We start from the raw sequence: 23,853 nt of genomic DNA, 5'->3' as shown, positions 1-23,853 counted from the left end.
GCAGCAAAGTTGAAACTCTTGAGAAAAGTCTTTCCGATGAGGGTAAATATTGTATATCTTGCTGCATGCATGCTGAGTTGTCGCAGGTGGATGAATGACCTTTGACTCTTCAGCACATACTGAGCAGCAGATGTGACCAGATAGAAGAACATAAAACTTACTTCATTAACCTCTGCGCCCGCTCGCCAGGTCTAATTAATACAGACGTATGTCTTCTGTGCTAGAAGACTCTTCCATCTTCTCACACGCCCACTCAGACTGTTGTTGTAGTAGTTAAGACATGATGTTGGCCGGATCTGCAGTCAGGTGAGGTTTCCCTGTCTCACCTCAAACCTCACCTTTTTTTAAAGTTAAAGGAATAGTTCACCCCCAAAATGTACTGAAATTTAATCACCCTCAGCCTTCCAAGATGTAGATGTGTGTGTTTCTTCATCAGATTTGGAGAAATGTAGCATTACATCACTTGCTCACCAATAGATCCTCTGCAGTGAATGGGTGCCGTCAGAATTAGTCCAAACAGCTGATAAAAACATCACAATAATCCACACCACTCCAGTCCATCAATTATCATTTTATGAAGCCAAAAGCTAATTTTTTAAAGAAACAAATGCATTCTTCAAGATGTTTTTAAGTTCAAGCCATGGCTGCTAAAATATGAGTCCACTATACATAATATTGCTTTCTCTGGTGAAAAACTTGTCTTATCTGAATCAGGAGAGAAATCTGCACAGATCAAACACTGTTTGCAATTAAGCGAAAACAGTCCAAAACTGTTCTAAACAAATATGTTGGTGGATTTTTATATTAGAGGACAACAAGGGATGGACTTTTTCACTGGAGGAAGCATTATTATGGATTATGCCCTGGAATATGGAATATATTTTGCCAGAATCAAAGGTTTAAAGTTAAAATGCCTTAATGATGGATTTGCTTCATACAAACACACAACTTTTCACTTCACAAGACATTAACTGATGGACTGGAGTGTGGATTATTGTGATGTTTTTATCAGCTGTTTGGACTCTCATTCTGACGGCACCCATTCACTGCAGAGGATCCACTGGTGAGCAAGTGATGTAATACAACATCTCCCCAAATCTATTCTGATGAGCTTTTTGGGTGAACTACATTCACAATGCCACACTGTTCTAATTAGCCAAGACACTGAGTTCTAATTACTGTGGACAGACAAACGCTTGGTGGCGGCACTTTTGCCTTCATGTTGGAAACGATCTATGTGTGGACTGACTCAGAGTCTCAGTGAGATTTGGGCTTCTTCAGGTTAGCAACATGATCAGTGGATCAGGACAAACAGGATTTTATATCATTTATGATAATTCTCAGACCCCGGTCATCATTATCGCCTCTGCTCTAATAAAACTAGATTGCCCCGCAGCTGTTGTTAGAACATTCGCATTTCACTATGCAGAAACCCTGAAGTCAAAAATGGATGAATTTAGCTTTTAAAGCAAAACTGCTATAACTGCTACTACTCCACAGTTCTTTCAAGAATACCATGTTAGTACCATGGTACTATGTCCTCCTAAAATTGTGAGTGAGTGAAGTGACATGTGGCCAAGCAATCCCTGCCGGTACGAGACTCGAACCCACAACCTTTGGGTTACGAGTCCGACTCTCTAACCATTAGAGAGTCGGACTAGACAAAGAGTGGGCTAAAAATCTAGATGTCATAATTACAGTTTTACAGTGCAGTACAGTACAGTTTTACTAAACACAAATTTAAATGGAAGCCTGTTTCTGTCAATGAATAAAAAATAATAGGATTGGTAGTAATAATAACAAAAGTAATGGTATAGATTAAATGATTAGTCCGTGCAAATTATAGTTTCAGATATAGTATCTCCAGATCATGAGGGGGTTTCCATTGCTGAACTAGTTTCGTTGCGACAGTCACTCATATACTTTTATTTATTTATTTTTTTTATTTTTTTTTTGCAAATGCGAGTTTATATTTCACAATTCTGACTTCTGAAATGCATGATATAAACTTGCAATTCAGACTTTTTTTCTCAGAATTGTGAGATGTAAACTCCCAATTTCGAGTTCTAAAGTTATAAGATATAAACTCACTATTGCAAGAAATAAAGTCAGAATTGCGAGATATAAACTTGCAATTCTGAGTTTTTTTTCTTGCAATTGAAAGTTTATGTCTCACAATTCTGACTTTATAAATCACAATTGCATGTTATAAAATCTGAATTGTGAGATATAAACTTGTGATTCTAAGAAAAAAGATATTAACTTTATTATTTTACACAATTGACTTTATTTTTCTAAATTGTGACTTTATTTCTCAGAATTGCAAATGTATATCTCACAATTCGGACGTTTTCCTCAGACGTATGAATTTAAATCTCGCAATTCTGACTTTATAACTCGCAATTGCAAGTTTATGTCACGCAACTCTGACTTATTTAGAATTGTAACTACTTTTTGGAATTGCAAGTTTATATCTCACAATTCTGACTTTATTTCTTACAGTTGCGAGTTTACATCTCACAATTCTCTCTTTTTTTTTCTCAGACTTACGAGTTTAGAGTTTGCAATTCTGACTAGTGGTCGACCGATATTGTTTTTTTGACAGCCGATGCCGATATCTTGGAAAGCCGGTATAATTGTATTTATTTTCATTAATATTTAAGAAATTTGAAATCATTAGAAAATGGATTAAAAAATAGTTTTGTAAAATAAACATACTTATACTTTAGATGACAAAGTATTTTCCACAAATAAATATGTTTTTATAATTAAAAAGGAAGTAAACTGTAACCAACAGAGCACTCAGTATTCTGGGAAGTTTGTGTGCATTGGGAATCATATTTTTTCAAATAAAGCCAAGGTAACACTTATAACACACATCATACACTGAACACAATTATAAACGCAACACTTTTGTTTTTGCCCCCATTTTTCAAGAGCTGAACACAAAGATCTAAGACTTTTTCTATGTACACAAAAGGCCTATTTCTCTCAAATATTGTTCACAAATCTGTCTAAATCTGTGTTAGTGAGCACTTCTTCTTTGCCGAGATAATCCATCCACCTCACAGGTGTGGCATATCAAGATGCTGATTAGACAGCATGATTATTGCACAGGTGTGCCTTAGGCTGGCCACAATAAAAGTCTAACTGGAAAAAATTGCAAGGAAAAAAAAAAACAGAATTGTGAGATAAAAGTTGCAATTACTTATTTTTTTATTTGTATTTTTTATTCAGTGGTGGAAACACTTCTTTTTTTGACTAAAGTGTCAGCCTTCAGTAAGGCGTTCATACGAAACTTGAATTCATTAAATTGTGTCCAAACGTTTGGACTGGTAGTGTATTATCAAAATACCATCCTGTTTTCATCTGATAAAAATCGAGGTCACTAAAAGCGAGGTCTTAACTGGAGCAGCATCTCGAGCACTGCCATACTGCAATGACACTGCAGTGATACACACTCTCTTCTCCTAACGCTCTTAGTCTTGACAGTATGCATGTGTACCTGAGAGTGCATAAGTCTCTCAGAGTGACAGTGCCTCTATTTTGTGCTGCTCACTGGGTCCAGAGACAAAGAGTGATGAGAGGGGAGGAAAAATTAGTCTGTCTTTTCTTTCTGCCTCATAAAATATTGCTTGGCCAAAGCAAATATTTGCAATGGGCCGAGAGAAAGAAGAACGGTTAGTCTGGGATAAATACAGCCCTGCTCTCCCCTGTGTTCTCAGAACGTCCAGCACCTGAGCCAAACCTGCAGTCCGCTAAATGCTCTCTGAGAGAGAAAGAGAGAGGGATGGGGAGAAAGAACGAGTGGGGAGGGATGCAGTGGGGTGAAAGCAGGTGACTTAATAGAGGGGCCAGACAAGGAAGGGAAAGGAAAAGATGGCCACATATTACAGAAACTCCCAAATAGGGCAACTGGAATGGACAGTGACAAAAGTTGCAAAAACTATTGATTTTGGGGACATGTTTCATACCAAACATACAAGTCTTACCATTATTTAAAGTAAATTACCTTAAAATGCCATTGCAAGAATAGCATGGTTCTTTCAACATGCACCATAGTTGTGCCATGGTATTCTATGATATGTAACTTGGTCTCCCATGGTAATGCATTGCTATTTTTTTTAAGTGTATCGCTGTATACAATGGGAATACCATGTGCCATAGTAAACCATGGTATTCTTTATAGTACCCTGAAATACAATGCCATGTTTAAGGAGGTTTTTTTTGTACCATGACTTTTTTCGAATTGCTTTAAAGTACCATATTACCATGTTTTACTGGAATATATATCATGTGAATAGCATTTGCCATGCTTGTACAATGGTATCCTCTAAGGTGTCTTAACATTAGGGTTATGACATTTAGTAGATGCACCATGGTCGTAGCATTGTACCATGTAAATACTATGGTACATGATTAAGGTAATCACCCAGTACTGTGGTATTACCATCTGAAACGGTCACTGTACCACCTCAGTACTTCATTGTGAGGCTATAAACAATAGGACAGAGATTGTCAGGAACAGAGAAAATGAAACAAAATGAGGAAGTCCAAGGGGGCAATGAGAATGGGACCACCCTTAATTCAATTACACTGCACTCCCCATAAATCACATCCACAGGATTGAGCTTGCTGTGTGATGGATATCAGATTTTGCGTTGATGTGTCGTGTGCTGGCAGCAAAGACAACGAGATGAGCGTGTGTCTCTCTGTCTGTGCGTTTGTGAGGGCATGAGCTCTCACCTGCTATTTCCATCAGCTCTCTCATCTTTCCTATGTCACAAGTTAGAACAGGCACCGCACATCTCACCAGAGGTTTCTGAAGTTAAGTCCCTTGTGCGCGAGCTCATCTAACATCCCAGTAATGGAATCTAACTCTCACACTGCTCTACTAAAGCCCAGCATGCCTGAGAATCTCCATTGCATGTACAACAGCGTTTATTGCCAGAGCAATAAAGAGAGGCTACAATAGCAGACATCAAATGGGTTCATGTATTTGCTATTAACATGTCATGCAGCATTAGCATTTTGTGCAAAATCTACCAGTCAGTGGGTTGCTGATCAGTAGTCGGTTGATCAATGCTAAACATTGTTTCACAACTTTTTTTTTTTTTAATTGATCGCCAGAAATTGATTGGATCATAAAACGTGGTCGTAAAAAAATAATAAAGACAACCTTTTTAAAAATGGTATAACATGCACTGAAAAAAATTGACTTGTTTTCTCTTAGCGAACAGTATATGGACAATAAGTGCAGCCCTTTAATAAGCCAACAGACAGATATAACAAATAAACAGGCTAAATAAGTAGCCTATAACCTTTTATTGAAGTCTGACAGACTTTGAAGTTAGTGAATGTTACAAAAGCAGTGTTTTAAATAGTGCTCCTAAACAGGATACATTTAAAGACAGCATCTTAGGAGTCCTGCATATTTTGCATTATGAAATGTACTTTTCCATGTGCGATCGCGGGGGGGTGGCCCAGAGTCAATGATGTTCAGGGGGCCCGGAAACCATAGTGCTGCCCCTGCAAACAGGGCACACAGATTGTTTGAATCCACTATAGTTTTCAGGAGAATTTTGACATAATTGTTTTTGCTGCTTATTAAGTTTGGATACGAGAAAGTACCTTAATATCAAACATCAGTTCACCTTTAAATGCCTACAATAAATGCAAAGAAAAGTCTAGTTGACTAGTTGACTTTATTGAAATAGTTGTATCACTGGTTGATTCTTTCCCATTCCTAATTAGCACTGGTTTTTATTCACTTTGAAACCATTGAAGAGTTCACATATGAAAGTTTTCCTCTCTTTTTTCTTACAGACTCATGGATCAGCTACGATGACGTTTTACAAGAGTTCCCAGACTCTCCTCAAACACATAGTCCGTCACTGGCCGGCTAACTGCCAACGGACCGGTTCTCTCGCCCTGTCCCACAAACTGCACCCCTGCAGGGGTCTGTCGACGGATGGCTCCGCTCCTCGGCCGCGGATTACTGGAAACTCAATAGAAGTTTTCAGCCATGTCTACCCGCGAGATGACATGACCAATGTGACAGCTAAAATCTTGTCCAAAGTTGGCTGCCAGCTTCACAACCGACCGCACCAGCCCTTGTGGCTTATTAAAGAACGCATCAAAGACCATTTCTACCGCTCCTACATCGGACGCACGGGAAACCCACTGTTCTCCGTACATGACAACCTCAGCCCAGTGGTGACAGTGGAGCAGAACTTCGACAGTTTGCTCATTCCTCCAGACCATCCCAGTCGGAAAAAAGGAGACAATTACTACCTGAACCACACACACATGCTGCGGGCCCACACCTCCGCCCATCAGAAGGAGCTGGTGCGCTCAGGTCTGGACTGCTTCCTGCTGGCTGGAGATGTGTATAGACGAGATGAGATCGACTCCAACCACTATCCTGTCTTCCATCAGATGGAGGGAGTGCGGCTTTTCTCAAACCATGAGGTTAGAATGGTGTCCTTATTGGAGGAGAGCCTGGTTAAAGCTTTGAAATGTGACAAAAAAGTTGACATGGAAACTCTTATATATAGCTTTTATTCATAACTATGACTATATATATAGTGCATTTTATAGTGAACGATTCATCCATGTACGTTTCATTTTTTTATTAACCTTTTTTTTTGAGGCCTTACTTTCTCAGTCTTCTTGTGAAGCAAAAGACTTCTCTGTGGTGACATATGCAGGACTTCTCCAACTATTTCATCCACTTCTGCCTTCATCTAATCAACAACCGATGGACACAGAAACAACCGGCCCTACATTTTTCTCAATAGTATTAATTCATTACAGTACATTGTGAATTTAAAATGATATAATATAATAACTAATACAATATTACAATTATAATATTAATAATGATTCATATTATATTATTATATTAATCTTATAATTAATTTGGGTCCTTTTTGACCCCGGAAGAGATACATAAAAAATTATTTAAAAAATTAATTCATTCATTAATTCATTTTTTACGTTTCGTGTTCGGGTCATGTTGAGACCTGGGTATATATAAAGTGCAGTTAAGTGTCAAAAAATACTTTTTTGTAAAATTATCTATAAAGTTATATTAGTGTCAAAAAACTTTTGTAAATTTAAAATAAAATTTAGCCTTTTCCCCGTATCTCACAAACATTTTGGATTGAATTTTGTTTTGATGCCAGTTGACGAACCTTTGCAGCTTTGAAAAATTAATCACTTTTTTCATCTGAAAGTGAAAATTTGTGCAAGTAAAATTAATTTATTTTGTCTGATAACTGTTCAGAGTAATATTTAAGTTGTTTAGATTTTGTTTTGTTAGAAATAAAAATGTTGTTGTCATAAATTTGGACTGTTTTTGAGCAATCATGAGTTACAAAGTTAAAGAAATTTTAATTCCAATGCGAATAGTAGTGCTGGTAGTGCTCAGATTATATGATCTTACAAATTTTATACAATTATATGTATGATATGTTCATATTTTGCTTTTTTATTTTATGTATGGTTCATGTGTAATGTTTAATTTAAAAAAAAAAATCCTCATTTTTAATTATTAAAAAAACAATAAATTAATAACAAAATAATAATACAGTAATAACATGGTAACAACAAGGTAACATTCAAACTATACAGTTTTTTTACATGAGAAATTGCTGATCAGATACAATATGCTTATAGCATAAACATAAAAATATAACTGTTTTACAAAATAACGATTCTTGAATAATGAATGTGAAAAATAGTATGCAGAATGCTGAATTTTAATGTATTATTGTTATAATATTAATGATAATAAATACTACTACTGTTTTTTGTCCATTTGGTTTTCAGTGACCCCTCGTTGAAGGGTTTTTCCTCTTAAACTGAGAACGATTAGTATTTAGGCATCAAAACTTCACCTTTAAAGCAGTCCTGATTAGTTTATACCTGCCAGAGGCCCCTGTTTATTTCAAGCATCCAGACTGTAATGAAGAGGCTGTTTAAGGACAAGTGTCAGAGAAGTCATGATGAAATCTTAACGTAATCTCTCTGAGTGCAGTTACAGATACACATTTGTTTTCAAACCGTTTTCTCTCTAATAGCTGTTTGCTCGAGTGGAGAATGGTGAGGAGCTGTCTTTGTTTGAGAGCGGTGGCCGCCGCACGCCTCAGAAACAGGAGACGCACATGCTGGAGGCTGTCAAACTTGTGGAGTTCGATCTGAAACAGGCTCTCACATGCCTCATGCAACACCTTTTTGGGGAAGGTAGGAATCCTGTGATTTTTCTTCACCACCTCTGTCCAGTTCTCCTCATCCATCTGTTTGTTTCTGTCTCGCAGATTTGGAGATCCGCTGGGTGGACTGCTACTTCCCTTTCACACATCCCTCCTTCGAGATGGAGGTGCGCTTCCAGGGAGACTGGTTGGAGGTGCTGGGCTGTGGGGTGATGGAGCAGGAACTGGTCTGCTCAGGTACGCTCATGCAAACATGATAAAGCTGTCTACTGGCTACATAAGCAGTGCCCATTTTCAATAAGAGCTGCTGAGTCCTAAACATCAAAACAGAATGTTGAGCAGAGTTCAACTTTATGCAAATTCACACTGAGGTTTTATAGCAACCACCAATGGGAGTGCAGACAGGGCAGCTGTGATGATCTGAATAGTAGAAATGACTATTAGCAAGCAACAGTCCGTCGAGATGCCGATCTCCAGTCATTTAATTGCTGTCAGTGAAAACGTGACATGGAACCTCTCAAGTCACTGATCCCAAACACTACATACTGCGCAGCGGTAGAAATTCAGCCATCACTATAGATATTGTGTAGATACTGTTAGCAAAATTGTTTTCAGTTATTTAAACATGAGATTGATATGAAAGCCCATTTTTTTTTTAAATTGGTATATCATAATTATGACATAAAATGTCGAAACTATGGCTCAGTCATAATTATGACATAAAAAGTCAAAATTATGAGATAAAAAGGTAAGACTGACATACTAATTATGAATCCGTATGTCAGTCTTACCTTTTTATCTCATAATTGTAACTTCTGTAGATTTTTTAAATCATATAATAGCACATTTATCTAATCTAATTACAAAATATAGGTTGATTTATGACAAAAAAAATTTTTTTTTCGTAATTGCATTTTTATCTCATCATTTGTAGGTTTTTTTTATTCATAAATATGACTTGATCTCTTAATTTTGACTTTTCCATTACATTTTTTTTATTTTACATTTTTATATTATTATTATTATTTATTTTATTTTTTTTAAATATAATTATGGCTTTTGTGAAAATTAATAAAAAGTCATTTTGAATGACCAAATCATGATTATTATGTGGCAAAAAATGTTGTAGGTTAAAGTTAAAACATGTATTTATAGCAAAGTATAGCAAAATGTTTCCCAAAACAAGTCAAGACAAGGAAGAACTTGTTTTTAGAATTTAGAGGCTGAGCTGAAAAAAAGTATTTCATAGACAATAATAGACATTACTACATGGCTATTCAGATTTTTTTAAACATATATAACATACTATTATATTATATTATAAACTACATTTATAACATGCTGTTACCATGATACAAAATTAATCATGAACATTATTAAGAGTAAGTTTTAAGTGTGATTGAATACTGCATTTCATGGGAAGCACAAAAGAAACTGATGCTCACACAGCCTGATAGACTGTTGCTGAACAACCAATAATCAATGAAATATACTTATATTTAGCATTTCCCTTGACTCCAACCACTGTCAGATGAGCTTGTCACAATGCATTCTGGGATGAGCAAAGAGATGCTGCTATTTGGTCAAAAGGAGAAATCCAAAACAGCATCATTTTTTTCAGCGTAATCTGTTAGGAACAGCCACATAAGTGAGTGTGAGATGCCTAAAAAAGCAGATGCTTAGAAGGTTTTCAGGCCTCTCTGTGCCATGAGAGCAGTGGCCACACCTTTGAGCCGGAGAGAATGCCGTTCTGCCTCTGCCAGTAGATGGCTGTGTCGTGCAGTGCTGTGTGAGGCAACCAGCCCTCATAAAGCGGATGGGATAGTCCCACACGAGGGAGATCCAAGCGCACCAGTAAAGGGGGAGGGGAAGGACACGCATGACTGCAGAGACATGGTTTTCCTCCCTTGGGATGAACCTGTATGAACGGCCCTCCCTCTCCACTGGCCCAGTCATCTCACTCCTCACTGCCACTTAATTCTTCAATCTCATCTGCTCTCTTCATCAATCCTGTCTGTGTTAAACAGCACAGCGTCCCCCGCAGTCTGCACCGCCGACATGTGGAACATGTAACGGCCAATTAACAACAGTGCCACTCAATGGCGAGTGATCGCTTTTTTTCTCACTGCTCTGTTAACTTGATTTTACACTCACTCTGCATGTAACGTTTGACTTAATCTTTTGCTTGATATTTACAATTAAGGTCTATCATTATTCTGAAAAGTGTTCATGCATTCTAAATGAAAATTATACATATTACTTTCCATTTTTAATGATAAATTTGCACTTATTTTGCATGGTAATTTACTAACAATTACTTGTAAGTATTATAAATTGATCAAAAGTGACAGTAAAATATTTATTTAAAAAAAATAATAATCTTTTAAACACTCTATTCATCAAAGAGTCCTGAAAAAAAAAATTTGTATCACAGTTTCCACAAAAAATATAAAGTAGCAGAATTGTTTTCAACATCAATAATAATCAGAATAATCAGAATTTGTTTTGCTTGAGCAGCAAATCTGTGTATTAGAATGATTTCTGAAGGATCATATGATACTGAAGACTGGAGTAATGATGCTGAAAATTCAGCTTTGCATCACAGGATTAATTTTGTTTGCTCATATGCAGATGTAAATTAGTATTCCGTTACAGTGAATATTCCAAATAAGGTGTTTACATGACCCAAAATTCAGATTAATGCAGGCATATGTCGAATGTTTTATTCAGATGTTTTGTAATCTGAATGTTGCTAAATGGGATTATTGCAGTTGGATTGTGCATGCGTAATCAGAATATGGCCAAATTCCAATTAACACTGGAATATTCTTATTTCTGTAAATGCAATCTGTGTGTTCAGTAGGCGGACCCTCTCCGACAAAGAATATTTTTCTGCATTTTATCTTTAGGTCCTCTTGTGTGTTCTGGCATTTTGAATCCATCAATAATTAAAAGCTGAAGGCAAGTCCTTAAGAGCCCCCGTCTCTCTCTCACTTTATTTTTTATTCTCCATTCCACCCTTCCCATCATCTCTCTCTCTCTCTCTTTGAAACCACTCATGGTCAAGTGCATCTCTTCCGTTGTGCTGGAAGGCTACTGCTCCCCTGCATTGTTTTGGCAGCATGGAAAAATAGTGTTTCTTGTAAAGAGCTTTCTATTTATGGTCCTCACATCTTCGTTCAGTTTTACCTTCTGTGTGGATGCAAAGAGGTCAGTCGGTATGATTATAAACCGACTGAATGACCAAATTTTGTGCTTTACAGAGAGTTGTAAACCACTTTTTATGAAAATCTGAGTCTAGAATGATAATATAGAAATTGATTTCCACTCTCGTATTTATCGTCACAGCAAGGGCACCTGTAATCCTGCTTTGATTGGACTTTAGTAGAAAGTTTGTCTTTCGCAGTGTTGTGTCTGACAGGAGTACAGATTACTAAGTGTGCGTCTCTCTTCCTGTTCTGTCTGGTTGTACTCAATCACTGCTTCATCCCTGTGTACACCCACTCGAGTGGCAATGCATATTCACAACTGGGTAAACAAAGCCCTCGTGTCTCCAGACAGCTGTCAGCAGGCCTTGCTCCCCTCCTCAAGGCTTTGCTGCTCAGACGAATCCGCTCACGGGTGTCATTCTGGCAGCGTTTAGGCAAACTGTGCCTTCCTGTGAAGGTTACGGGGCTTGTTTAATCAAAGTTTTCATTGTAATGTAGAAGCAATTTTAATGAATTTCGACAAACCCACACAATTTGTGTCAAAAAATGTCTGTCAGTAACTGCTGCAAGTGTCTAAGTACTAAGTACTGTAGCCATAGCTGATATTCTAATTGTGTCAGATAGTAATACCAGGGAGTGTGATTTATTCCCTTGTCCTGAATGACCATGTACACGTTTGTGAAAACATGGTAACATGGGAGAGTGTCAGTCTATCCACCAGTACTATTTAGGTACTAATATGTACATTTTAGGTACAAATATGTACCTTTAAGGTACTTAGGGGTAAATAATGTACCTTGAATGGGTACCGTACCAGTGACAGCTTTTGTCCCTTTTTTCTGAGAATACAGCATATTCGGTGAGAAATAAAATGTAGGATTGGACCCAACTTCATCCACTAGGGATGGATTAGATCATGTAAACTGACCTTTATTGTAAAGGAGAGGTTGAAATGTGCATAGAGACAAAAAAGATGTTTCAGAGGTGGAATGAGTTAGTACATTTTATTGAAAGATTACAAACAAACATATTTTTCCTTGGAATAAGATTGCTGTCCGATTGCTTATGCACATCTCATTTACACTTGGCCATATAAATGCAATACTAATATAAATCCCATATATAGTTCCCATGATATATGCAAATATTAGCATCCGCGATGACGCCAATGCCAGCAGCAAAATTTTGTTCACTCTGTTAACCCCATATTGCAACTAATGTTAGAATTGTTTCTTTCTTCATCCATGTCTTATCTATGATTGCTCCCTTATGTGTGGTTTGGGGGAAACGGTTACAAATGTTACCCGAACAACTAGGTGCATTTACATGTGGTCTAGCTGCATCTTCTGAAAGTGATTTGAGTGATCGAATTACTGTTGAATGCATATTGGAAGACATTTACATTTGGTCTTTTTGTTATTCTGTTGTTATCAGAACAGTAAAAATTCAACATAGTGACCACTTGTAACTTTCCACATTCTCCCCCTGGCGATTTTAGGAATTGATAAAAGCAGCCAGCATTGACATTCAGCTTTGAGAGTCTCAACCTATCCACATTATTCATAAATAATGTTAATATTTATAATTGTGTTTATAATTGTGTTTAATGGATTGTTGTCAGAACAGTAAAAATGCCACATAGTGACCAAGTGTAACTTTTCTCATTCTGCCTCTGATGATGTTACGAATTGACGTGAACATCCGGCAGTGACTTTCAGCGCTATCAGTTTCGGCGAAAAAGCTAGAAAAATCAAAAGTGGAAGGAAAGGTTTTTTTTCCCCTTAACTGCTGGTGTCTCAAGAGTTTTTCCACAACTGCTGACAAACTGACCCTCCTCTGCATCGACTGTCATCATACGTACGCAAACACAAACTCACTCTCACTCAGTCTCCTCTTTGACTTCCCTCTCCTTCCCTGCTTCCTCACCGGACTGCAGGGACTCTTGTCAAATCCTCTCCACCGTTCTCCTTAACTCCCACCTCCATTCTCATTTTCACTCTTCCAACTCTCTCTTTATGCCTTTCTTCACTGCGGCAGAGCAGTGTGGCTCCGTTGCTATGGCAACTTCTCATTCAGTCTTCTCGCACCCCCCTTATTTCACACACCCGTCCACACTCACACATTCTCTCTTTTCTCTTCAGAGCGGTAGGACAATAAAAATCTGCCAGCAAGACAGCATTAAACATGTGGCGGTCGGCGGGGGTATGGGGACGAGTGAGACAGGGAGGAGAAAAAACAGGAACGGGGCGTCCTGGGAAGCTGAAAGGTTATTTATTCCCCTCTGAGCGTGACCGCCATATGCTAAGCGTGGTGTAAGTGTGCCAAAGGTGGTGTGTTTGGTTTAGGGGCGGAGCTTCACTAATGAAAGGGGAGGAGGGGTAACAGTGCGGCACCGGTTTGGTGGTAGATCCACTTAGTTATTCATTAGAGTGCGGCGTGTAATCCCCGGACGCATCAATTCTGCAGCGGGCCCAGGACAGAGCCCTGTGGGACCTCGTCGGGACTGTCCGCAGCCGGGACCGACGTGTTAATGACGGCACGCGTCAACGGCGTGGTTGAGGTTTAGTCACGCCCCAGAGGGCGGGGGGCCCGGGGAATGTGATTAAAGCCGTGTTTGGTGACAATTAACGGCCCTTCAAGTCACACGGCCTGGGGCCTCTGGGATGGCAGGGGAGCGGGGGGCGGCTGGTAGGTGGGGAAGGTACCAGCTGAGCTCTCTTTCTGGTTCAGGTGGCGCTTTCAATCTTAGTCTTAATCCTTAATACCCCCTGCCCTCCCGCACTGAATAAATCATGTGCCAGTTGTGACCGGCTCCGCTTAAAGCTCTCTCTTTCATACGCACATGTGTCTTTGGCCTCATTACAGGGCTTCTGTCAGGATGCTTCGTTTTTGACGAGCTGGTAGTTTTTTAATCAGTCAGCCTTCCTTCAGTCAGACGACTTCTGTTCTCCCTCACCCTTTGTCTTTCTCTGTTGTAGTGTCTTTTAGTGCTTTATTGACCTGATAAATAATGTACCTTTGTATTACAAAAGCAGTAGCAAGTTAGACAATGGGTATAATGTAGAATCTATCTATCCATCCATCTATCCATCCATCTGTCTATCGTTCTATCTATTGTTCCATCGTTCTATCGTTCTATCTATCGTTCCATCGTTCTATCGTTCTATCTATCGTTCTATCATTCTATCATTCTATCTATTGTTCTATTGTTCTATCTGTCATTCTTTCATCTATCTATCTATCTATCTATCTATCTATCTATCTATCTATCTATCGTTCTATCGTTCTATCTATCTATCTGTATGTATCTGTTTATCTATTGTTCTATCTATCATTCTATCTGTAAGTTTATCTATCTATCTATCTATCTGTCTGTCTGTCTGTCTGTCTATCAATTTATCTATCTCTTGTTTTATATGTCGTTCTATCATTCAGTCTATCGTTCTGTCTATCCTACAGTCATACATACCACTTTGCCTTCTCTTCCTCTTAAAAGGCAAACACACATACTCGGTCACAGTTGCCTCCTGCACGTCTGGTCTCTCGGGTTTGCACTGTTAGTGCAAACATTTGCTTGTGCACTGTTCCGTTTCAGCCATCACACCCGAGAGAGGGGGACAAATAGTTCTGGACGCTTTAGCGAATAGAGTCATCGAAAGGACAGAGAGGGAAAGAAGGCAATGAAGAAGCAGAGGAAAATGAGTAAATGAGATACTCTGTTTCCCTCGTTGTGCAATGTATTTCTCTGGCCTATTTACTGAAATGAAGGCTTTGTCGTAGCACCTAAGGCTTGCATTGTGTAATGAGGACTAAATTACATCCCATTTAGACAAGCACCCACAGCTGCTAGTGATATGTAGCATGTTCAATTTCAGCCAGGATAATCAAGTTCATCTCACTCGGACTGGCTGTGCGGATGTGTGTTATGTAATATGCATGTGGCTGTTTTGTATGTAACAGCTTGTGGTCACAGGAAACAGATAATTCAGAGGAAAAACAGGGTTTTACATTTATCAAATAACATACTGTTATCATTGTACTTTGAGAATGGCTTATTTTTTGGCAAGTCAAATATTACATTTTTAATCTTTAAATCAGCAAATACAAGTGTCCCTGCAATTTTCTGCATGTCATGGTTTTTGGCAACCTTAGAAAAATGTGCATTTGCCTAAACTCTAAAAAAACATACCTATGCATAAAATTCACTACAGTTTCCAGCTAAAATGAAAACTAGACTCGTTTATAAGAAAGAGACAGAATTTAAGCAGACAAAATGATTGGAGAAGTCCTGCATAAATTGAGGTATGATATTTTGATGAAAAATTATTGTCAGACAAACAAATAAAAAAAATAATAAATAAACAAACAAATAAATAGTTCAAAATAAGATCAAGATGATAGAAAATAGATAAGGTGAATTTGTATTTCATATTGACTTAAATAGGTCACCTTTGTTCAAGATTCAAGATTTCTTTATTGTCACTATACATGTATAGTGAAATTTGAGCAATCCTAACAGTGCAGTTCTGTGTTTATGTACGGTGATCAGTGTCTCTTGAATTAATTTCATGCAACTTTAATGTCCTTTTTGGAGCTTAAATATTTTGAACCTTATTGCCTTTCATAATATGGATGAAAACAATTGAAATGATTACCAGAAATCTTCTTTTGTATTCTGCTGAAAAAAGAAAATCATGAGTTTGAAATGAAATATGGTGAGTAAATGATTTATTAGAATGAATCATATTTTTGGGTGAACCTTCCCTTTAAGCAATTGTTCGGGACATACAGCTATGTAATATGAAGTGTCAAAGCAAAATCTGCATGAATCTGCATAGCATAATTTCTAGCGTCTTTCGAGTGTCAAAACATGTATCGCGTCCCTGCACGGTTGCTATGCGTGTCTTCAAATCTGAACTCTATGTACTGTGTTTGAGTGGGTGTGTGTGGGAGCTGCACATGTTAGCATGGCGAATACACGGCTACGGCTCTGCCTCTGCCTGACTCAGCAATCAATGGGGCGATGCTGCTGGAATGACAAACGGGCGTGTTAACAACTGGCACGCTGCCCACCTGAGGCCGTCTTCAACCTCAGGACTGATCAGCTGCACTCTTGGGAAGAGAGCTCCTTTCAGAAAGAAAGCAATTGTCAAAGATGCTTTCAAGGAAACTGGATAGAGTATTGTCAGTAGGACGGGGTGGGAACATGGACCCTTGCTAGTACACTATTGATAAACTCCTTTGGAAGGCTCTTGAGAGGTTGAATAAAATAGTTCTACTAAATAGTTCGGATAGTGTGGCTAAAACGCTGAATCAGTGGATTCACAGTGCATCGATACTCAAGGAAATGCATAGCGTTTTCCCATAATCTTAAATTCTGTTGTTCAGCACATTATTTTATGATGGAGCTATGGCTGTTGTCCAAAGCAGCATTTATATCTTAAACTTAATAAAAGATGTTTGTCGTTGTTTCATAAAAGACGCTAAGAAAAGATTGGATTAAAGTCCAAAACCTGACTTGAAATAACCTAACAAATCAATCGGGACTAAAGCGGTTTCATAAACGACAATTTAAGTTAGTTTAATTTGTGAGAGTGTCGGTGATAATATCGATTCGTTCCTATTGGCCAGTGTTATAACTGAAATAAGCCTGGCTTATTTGGTAAACTAGTTTTATGAAACAGCCCCCTGGATGTCATTTACTGTTTTGTTTGGTTTGGTTTGGTTTTTGGTTTGGTTTTTGGTTTGGTTTTGTTTGGTTTTGTTTTGTTTTTTGTTTTGTTTTTTGTTTTGTTTTGTTTTGTTTTGTTTTGTTTTGTTTTTGGTTTTGTTTTTGGTGTTTTGTTTTGTTGTGTTGTGTTGTGTTGTGTTGTGTTGTGTTGTGTTGTGTTGTGTTGTGTTTTGTTTTGTTTTGTTTTGTTTTGTTTTTTTGGTGTTTTGTTTTGTTTTGTTTTGTTGTGTTGTGTTGTGTTGTGTTGTGTTGTGTTGTGTTGTGTTGTGGTGTGGTTTTGTTTGGTTTGGTTTGGTCCATTACACTTAAAGATAAGACAAGACAAGACAAAGATTTTTCTTGCTCTCAATTTTTGGAGTATTCTACTGTAGCTTCCAGCTTTCTTGTGTTAAGATTAATCTGAACAAAAAAAAATATATTGCCTGTTTACAGCTTCATTAATTGTGAATTCTCAATGCTTTGTGTCTTTGGGTTTTAATGTGTACTCCCTTAGAAAATGTTTTTATCCGTATCATCTTGCGTACATTGTTACAGGAACAAGCCCCCTGAAGCAACCCTGGGTTAAGTGCCTTGCTCTTGCCTTACAGGGATCAAGCCTGCAAACTTCCGATTAGAGAAACCCCAAGGCTTTAGCTGCCATGCTGTAAGGCAACCACTGCTTCTTGCCTGTGGTTAGAGAAAAACAAAAACAAAACAAAAAACTTGTTACCATTGTAGATGCTCTACATCTTTATGCATATGCATGTAATAATTAACCACAACATGTAATTGCATCATTTTGTGTGTCAGTTCACTGGGCACCACAGAAACCACAGGTTTTTTCAGAGTGATGCCAAGCGGAAAGGTTTTCAGAAAAACCTCAGAGATTTGGGACTGGGTTCAGCTAGTAAGCGTGTGTGTTCACATGAGCTTTTAATTTTGTGGACTAGAATACATCCTGAATACTCTTTCATTTCTGACTAGCACATTTTGAGGTTTTGAGTCTCTGGTTTGTGGTCTGATTTCTTGTAAAAGCGGTGTGTGCAATCAATGCAACATCAGGATGAGCATGACATGCTTCAGACATCTCAACATCTTCAAGTAAACCTTGTACAATTGTGAATACTATAGAGACAGTATCCACAGCATGCCAAATGTCCCATTTAAGGCATTTTTGTGTCCCCTCTAAACCCACTGATTGCTGCTTGCAGTGACATTATTTTATTGTTTAATAGAGAATTTGTAGACTCACTCGTTGAGAAGAATGAATAATGTATGAATTAGATGGATATGTATGACTGTAGGTAGGCATTCTGTAAGCATTGCGCTCCGTGTTTGATCGTTTGCTTGATATCATTGTTTCACTCTCGCTCTGCTATATAATTATACCAGCCGTCGATCCAGTTGTTTGGCTTTGCTGCATATTTATGAGCCAGGACTGTGTGAACTTAAGGAAGACTGAGCAAATCAATCATTTCCATCTCACTGCAATTTCTTCGATTACTACAGCAATATGCAAGTTCGGTGTCATAGCAACAGTCCAAGTACAACCATATGCTGGAATTTTTCGCAGTTTCCACTATTGAACCGTTCGTTAATGAGAGCCGTTTAGACAAATTTGTTGCATCCCGTTTTTAACACTTCAGGGACAAGTGCAGACTCATTTGCCTGTTTAGTTAGATGGGCTGACATGTTAATTCCCTTCACATCAGAACATCTCCATCTAATATTTATGGGACCAGGTGGTGACTTTGCATATTTAGTGTTTACGACCTGTAATCTGAATTTATGGACAAAAAGATGCCCTTAACTTTATTATCAAAGAGAATATTTAGATGAAATTGAATATTAAGTCATGTCGTGCACCCCCTTGTTGAATTTCATCGGCAGATTCATGGCCAGTGGTCATTATTATGGCCGGATCCATCCCTACCCACAATGCAATATATCTGTTGTGCTTCATTTGAAACAACAAAGCAAAGAGAGGAAAGAATGAATGCATAACTGGGTAATTAAGAATTAATCGTAGTTGTTGGAAATAGATGCTAATGGAATGCAAAGCTGCCAAATCAAGTGGATTGAGAGCATAAAATTTATATTGCACAAGCCTGGAGAATTAATTAATATACATAATGATTGAATTTGATCAGCAGTCTTGTAATTGGGGTCTTTTATCACCCTTGTGTCTCTTTCCAACTTTTCAGACATAAAAAAAAATAATAATGAGAACAAAGCCCAAAGTTAATTTTCAAAAACCACTTATATTTTGCACTTTAATGGATGTGCTGGAGAGTCATCTGTCACTTAAATATGTCTTAGATGCGTCATTGTGTTCAGTGCATGTTCCAGCTTTCTACCAGTAAAGCAAGGTACGTTTCTCACAAACTGATGTACACAAATTTTCATTTAGATTTAAAACATGTTATTGTATATGTGGTTGTATTTATGAAAGTGATGGCCCATTTTATGCAGCTTGTCACATGGCTTTTGCAGGAATTTTCACCCAGTTCAGCAGAAAATGTCCTAGACTGTGACCTGGTTCACAGCTCAGTTTTGAGATCGGAAACTCTTCAGTTGTTGTTTTTTTAGTATGGTATGTCATACAGATTTCTTGAAGTTCAGTTAGTTTGAAACAATGAGAGTCTGTCAATTACTACGTCAAATTAGCAAGTATTAGTGACAGCTTAATTTAAGCTGAATTTTCAACCTTGTTACCCATTCTGGTGTGTGTGTGTGTGTGTGTTTGTTTGTCTAATAACATCATTTTACCATGGTATAGTTTTGAACAAATTTCCGTATAGTAACTACAGTTATTGTTGCTGTAGTAAAATCGTATTAAATGCTAAATGTGATACTAAATCACATTAAATGTAAAATATTTTCTGAAGTTCTTACTTATTTATTTCTGATTTAGTTTATCTTCCAAATGTAATAAACATTGTCCGTTTAATTTAGATTCATTTATTGCTATTTAGATGTTGTGTTTGAGCTGTGTTTATAAATTTCTCCTGAGGTTGATTATCAAAATTTGAAGGTTAAAGGAATAGTTCACCCAAAAATGAAATTTTGCAGAGAATTTACTCACCCACAGTGCATCCGAGAATATTCAGAGAAATGTATCATTGCATCACTTGCTCAGTAATGGATGCTCTGCAGTGAATGGGTGCCGTCAGAATGAGAGTCCAAACAGCCGATAAAAACATCACAATAATCCACAAGTAATCCACAGCACTCCGGTCCAGCAGTTAACATCTGGAGAAGTGAAAACTGCGTGTTTGTAATGAACAAATCCATCATTAAGAAAACGAGTCCTCTATGCATAATATTGCTTTCTCCAGTGAAAAAGTCGTCTCGTCTGAATCAGGAGAGAAATATGCACCGATCAAGCAATGTTTATGAATGTTTAAAACAGTCCAAAAAACACTTTTGATGTGAGAGACAACAGGAGATGGACTTTTTCACTGGAGGAAGCGTTATTATGGATTAAATGTATGGAGTCATGTTTTGGCCAGAAGTGACTGTTTTAATTTAAAACGTCTTTCTGATGTATTTGTTTGTTACAAACGCTCAGCCCCAAAAGCTGCGTGTTTGTAAGAAACAAATCCATCATTAAGATGTTTTTAACTTCAAACTGTTGCTTCCGACTATAATAAGCCGAGTCCATAATCCTTAATAACGCTTCCTCCAGTTAAAAAGCTGTCTGGTCTGAATCAGGAGAGAAATCTGCACAGTTCAAACACAGTCTGAAAAACAGTCCGAAACAGCTCTAAACAAATATGTGGGTGGCTTTTGATGTGAGAGACAACAGGAGATGGACTTTTTCACTGGAGGAAGCGTTATTATGGATTAAATGTATGGAGTCATGTTTTGGCCAGAAGTGACTGTTTTAATTTGAAACGTCTTTCTGATGTATTTGTTTGTTACAAACGCTCAGCTTTTCACTTCACAAGACATTACTGATGGACTGGAGTGCTGTGGATTACTTGTGGATTATTGTGATGTTTTTATCGGCTGTTTGGACTCTCATTCTGACGGCACCCATTCACTGCAGAGCATCCATTGGTGAGCAAGTGATGCAATGCTACATTTCTCAAAACTATTCAGATGAAGACACAAACATCTTGGATGGTCTGTGGGTGAATAAATGTTCAGAAATGTCTCATTTTTAGATGAACTATCACTTTAAGAACCGCATTTCACTTACCATTGTTGAGTTTTTTAGCCTCTTCATTAAACGTACCCCAGTTCCAGAAAAATAATCAATACAATACCCTTTGAACTTGTGCCAAGCAATCAGCATCAATAACACAGCGATGCTGTTGTATAACATGCTGTATACTCAAGTCCTGCCGGTCTTATGCAATATATCACTGCTTTAACAGGACATTTTTGCAGCTTAAAGTGAACCGTTGCTCAGGTCATGACCGAGACCGTGACCTAGTCTAAATTCAGCTGGTTCACTGCTCTTTTTCAGCTCTGAGTTTGCAAGACAGAGACTAACTGTGGAGCTCCAAGACAGAAACGAGAATGAATGTCACTGTGAGTGTTGGGCTTTCGTGTCCCCAGGCAGCTGCTGCAATGGGACCAGAGAGCAATCATCCCCGCATAGCCAAGACATGCTAATTGAGATGTAATAAGTTTGTAAATGAACCAAGCATGCTAATATATCTGTTTATCCATATGAGGTTTCGGTCGCGTCTCACAGCGGTGCAACTATTAATTAAATGTATTAAAACGAAAAGCCCTTCTTTATGACAGGTAGCACACTTTATAATACCACGGCATGTCATGTGAAGAATTAGCCGCATGTATCGAAGCGCTAACATATACACAACGCCAAAAACAACCTTTAATTTGGAGAGGATTAAATGCAAATGGCAACAGAAAAAAAGTTTTTGCGAAAGTGGAACTCGACATGGCTTAGTTTTTATCCAGCGTTTAGAGGAGGTTAAGCCACATTGTCAACCTCTCATGAATAATTAGCTGTACTTGCTGCGGTGGTTTATAAAAGGAACTCGGTTGTCATCGTCCTCTAAGTAGAGGACTAAATGAGCATGGCACAACAAAAACGACTCCAGAGGACGGATGAATGAGATGGAGATAAATGAGGACGCTGTCAGCCTAGATTTTAGCGCAGGTCAGTGTTCGAGTTCAGAGGATTTCAGAGCAGATTAAACGTCGCTGGTAACCCAATGCTAATTGGGTAAATTGGTCATTTTAGAGGTTAACTTTTTAGATTATTCCAAGTTTAGTCCTAGTCGAAAAGACCATGACATGCAGAAAACAGCAACAAGCAAAGAAAAACTGACATTGAATTACATTGAATTAGTTGTGTGCTAATAGATTTTTAAAGATCTAAAAAAAAAAAAAAAAGTGTATTTATAAAGCACAGTTAAAAACAACAAATGTTGTACCAAAGTGCTATAATCAAGAAAAAATACAGTAAATACCAGAATTAAATAGAATTAGCAAAAAACTAACTCATAAGACATTATAAAACATGCAAATAAAACCCCTATACATCCCAAAAACATCATAGGCTGTGGAGAAATAAATATGTCTTCAACCCAGATTTAAATATGGCCAGTGTGAAAAAAGACAACGAAAAATGGAAGTGCAAGGTGTATTTGTTTTACATCTGTTTTAACTTGCCTACTTTGTTCTTTTTTTCTGCTATAAACTTGTGTTTGTAACGTGTTTATAACAATTCTTATTCCTCCAAAAATCCAGCCAAATTTGGCATTCAGATCAGCTGGAAAAAAAACAAAAAAACAAATTGAACTGTAAAGTATTTAATAATAATAATAATAGATTTTGATTATTTCAACATCATTTACATGGCATACATACTGTATTAAAATATTAAACACCTTTAGAATTGTATTTTGCACCCATTTTCAAATTACCATACATAAGTAAATAAATAAACAAGCCTTGAATGACCTTGTGCTAAAAAAAACAAAAAAACAGGACTTTGTTCATTGTTTAGTGTTTATTATTATTATTATTATTGTTGTTGTTGTTGCAATTTTTTATTATTACTATTGTTTTTTTAATCAGATTAGTAAAATCATTATAATACTATTGAACTGTAAAGTATTTAATAATAATAATTTTAATTTATAACAGTACAATTATTATTATTATTATATTGCAATAGTAATATTTATGGTTGTTTGTTTTCTTTGCTTTCAAACGCTGAAGCATAGAGGCTTTTATTTTGGTGGAATACTTCAGGGAATTATCATGAGCGTGTCAGATTACATATGTGACCCTGGACCACAAAACCAGTCTTAAGTATCAATTTTTCAAAATTGAGATTTATACATCATCTGAAAGCGGAATAAATAAGCTTTCCATTAATGTATGGTTTGTTAGGATAGAACAATATTTGGCTGAGATACAACTATTTGAAGATCTGGAATCTGAGGGTGCAAAAAAATCTAAATATTGAGAAAATCATCTTTAAAGTTGTCCAAATGAAGTTCTTAGCAATGCATATTACTAATCAAAAATTAAGTTTTGATATATTTACGGAAGGAAATTTACAAAATATCTTCATGGAACATGATCTTTACTTAATATCCTAATGATTTTTGGCATAAAAGAAAAATCAATAATTTTGACCCATACAATGTATTTTTGGCTATTGCTACAAATATAACCCAGCGACTTAAGACTGCTTTTGTGCTCCAGGGTCACATATATATATATATAT

The 23,853-nt window shown here is 37.3% G+C and overlaps 1 protein-coding gene across 1 annotated transcript in view; it reads left to right on the top strand.

The window, feature by feature from the left end:
• The window catches only part of LOC107653795 (phenylalanine--tRNA ligase, mitochondrial-like), a 94,511-nt gene that overhangs the window by 39,334 nt on the left and 31,324 nt on the right, over positions 1 to 23,853 (top strand). Inside the window, exons 2-4 of the mRNA XM_016440618.1 lie at positions 5,827 to 6,471; positions 8,085 to 8,247; positions 8,322 to 8,453. Coding sequence (XP_016296104.1) covers positions 5,845 to 6,471; positions 8,085 to 8,247; positions 8,322 to 8,453 — 922 coding nt within the window. The 5' untranslated portion in view covers positions 5,827 to 5,844. The remainder of the gene's footprint in view (positions 1 to 5,826; positions 6,472 to 8,084; positions 8,248 to 8,321; positions 8,454 to 23,853) is intronic.

The sequence above is a fragment of the Sinocyclocheilus anshuiensis genome, unplaced genomic scaffold (genome assembly GCF_001515605.1).
Source record: "Sinocyclocheilus anshuiensis isolate Anshui unplaced genomic scaffold, SAMN03320099.WGS_v1.1 scaffold79, whole genome shotgun sequence".
Classification (NCBI taxonomy): Eukaryota; Metazoa; Chordata; class Actinopteri; order Cypriniformes; family Cyprinidae; genus Sinocyclocheilus; species Sinocyclocheilus anshuiensis.
Note: the sequence above shows the minus strand (reverse complement) of the source record. Positions and strands in the feature narration are given on the sequence as shown.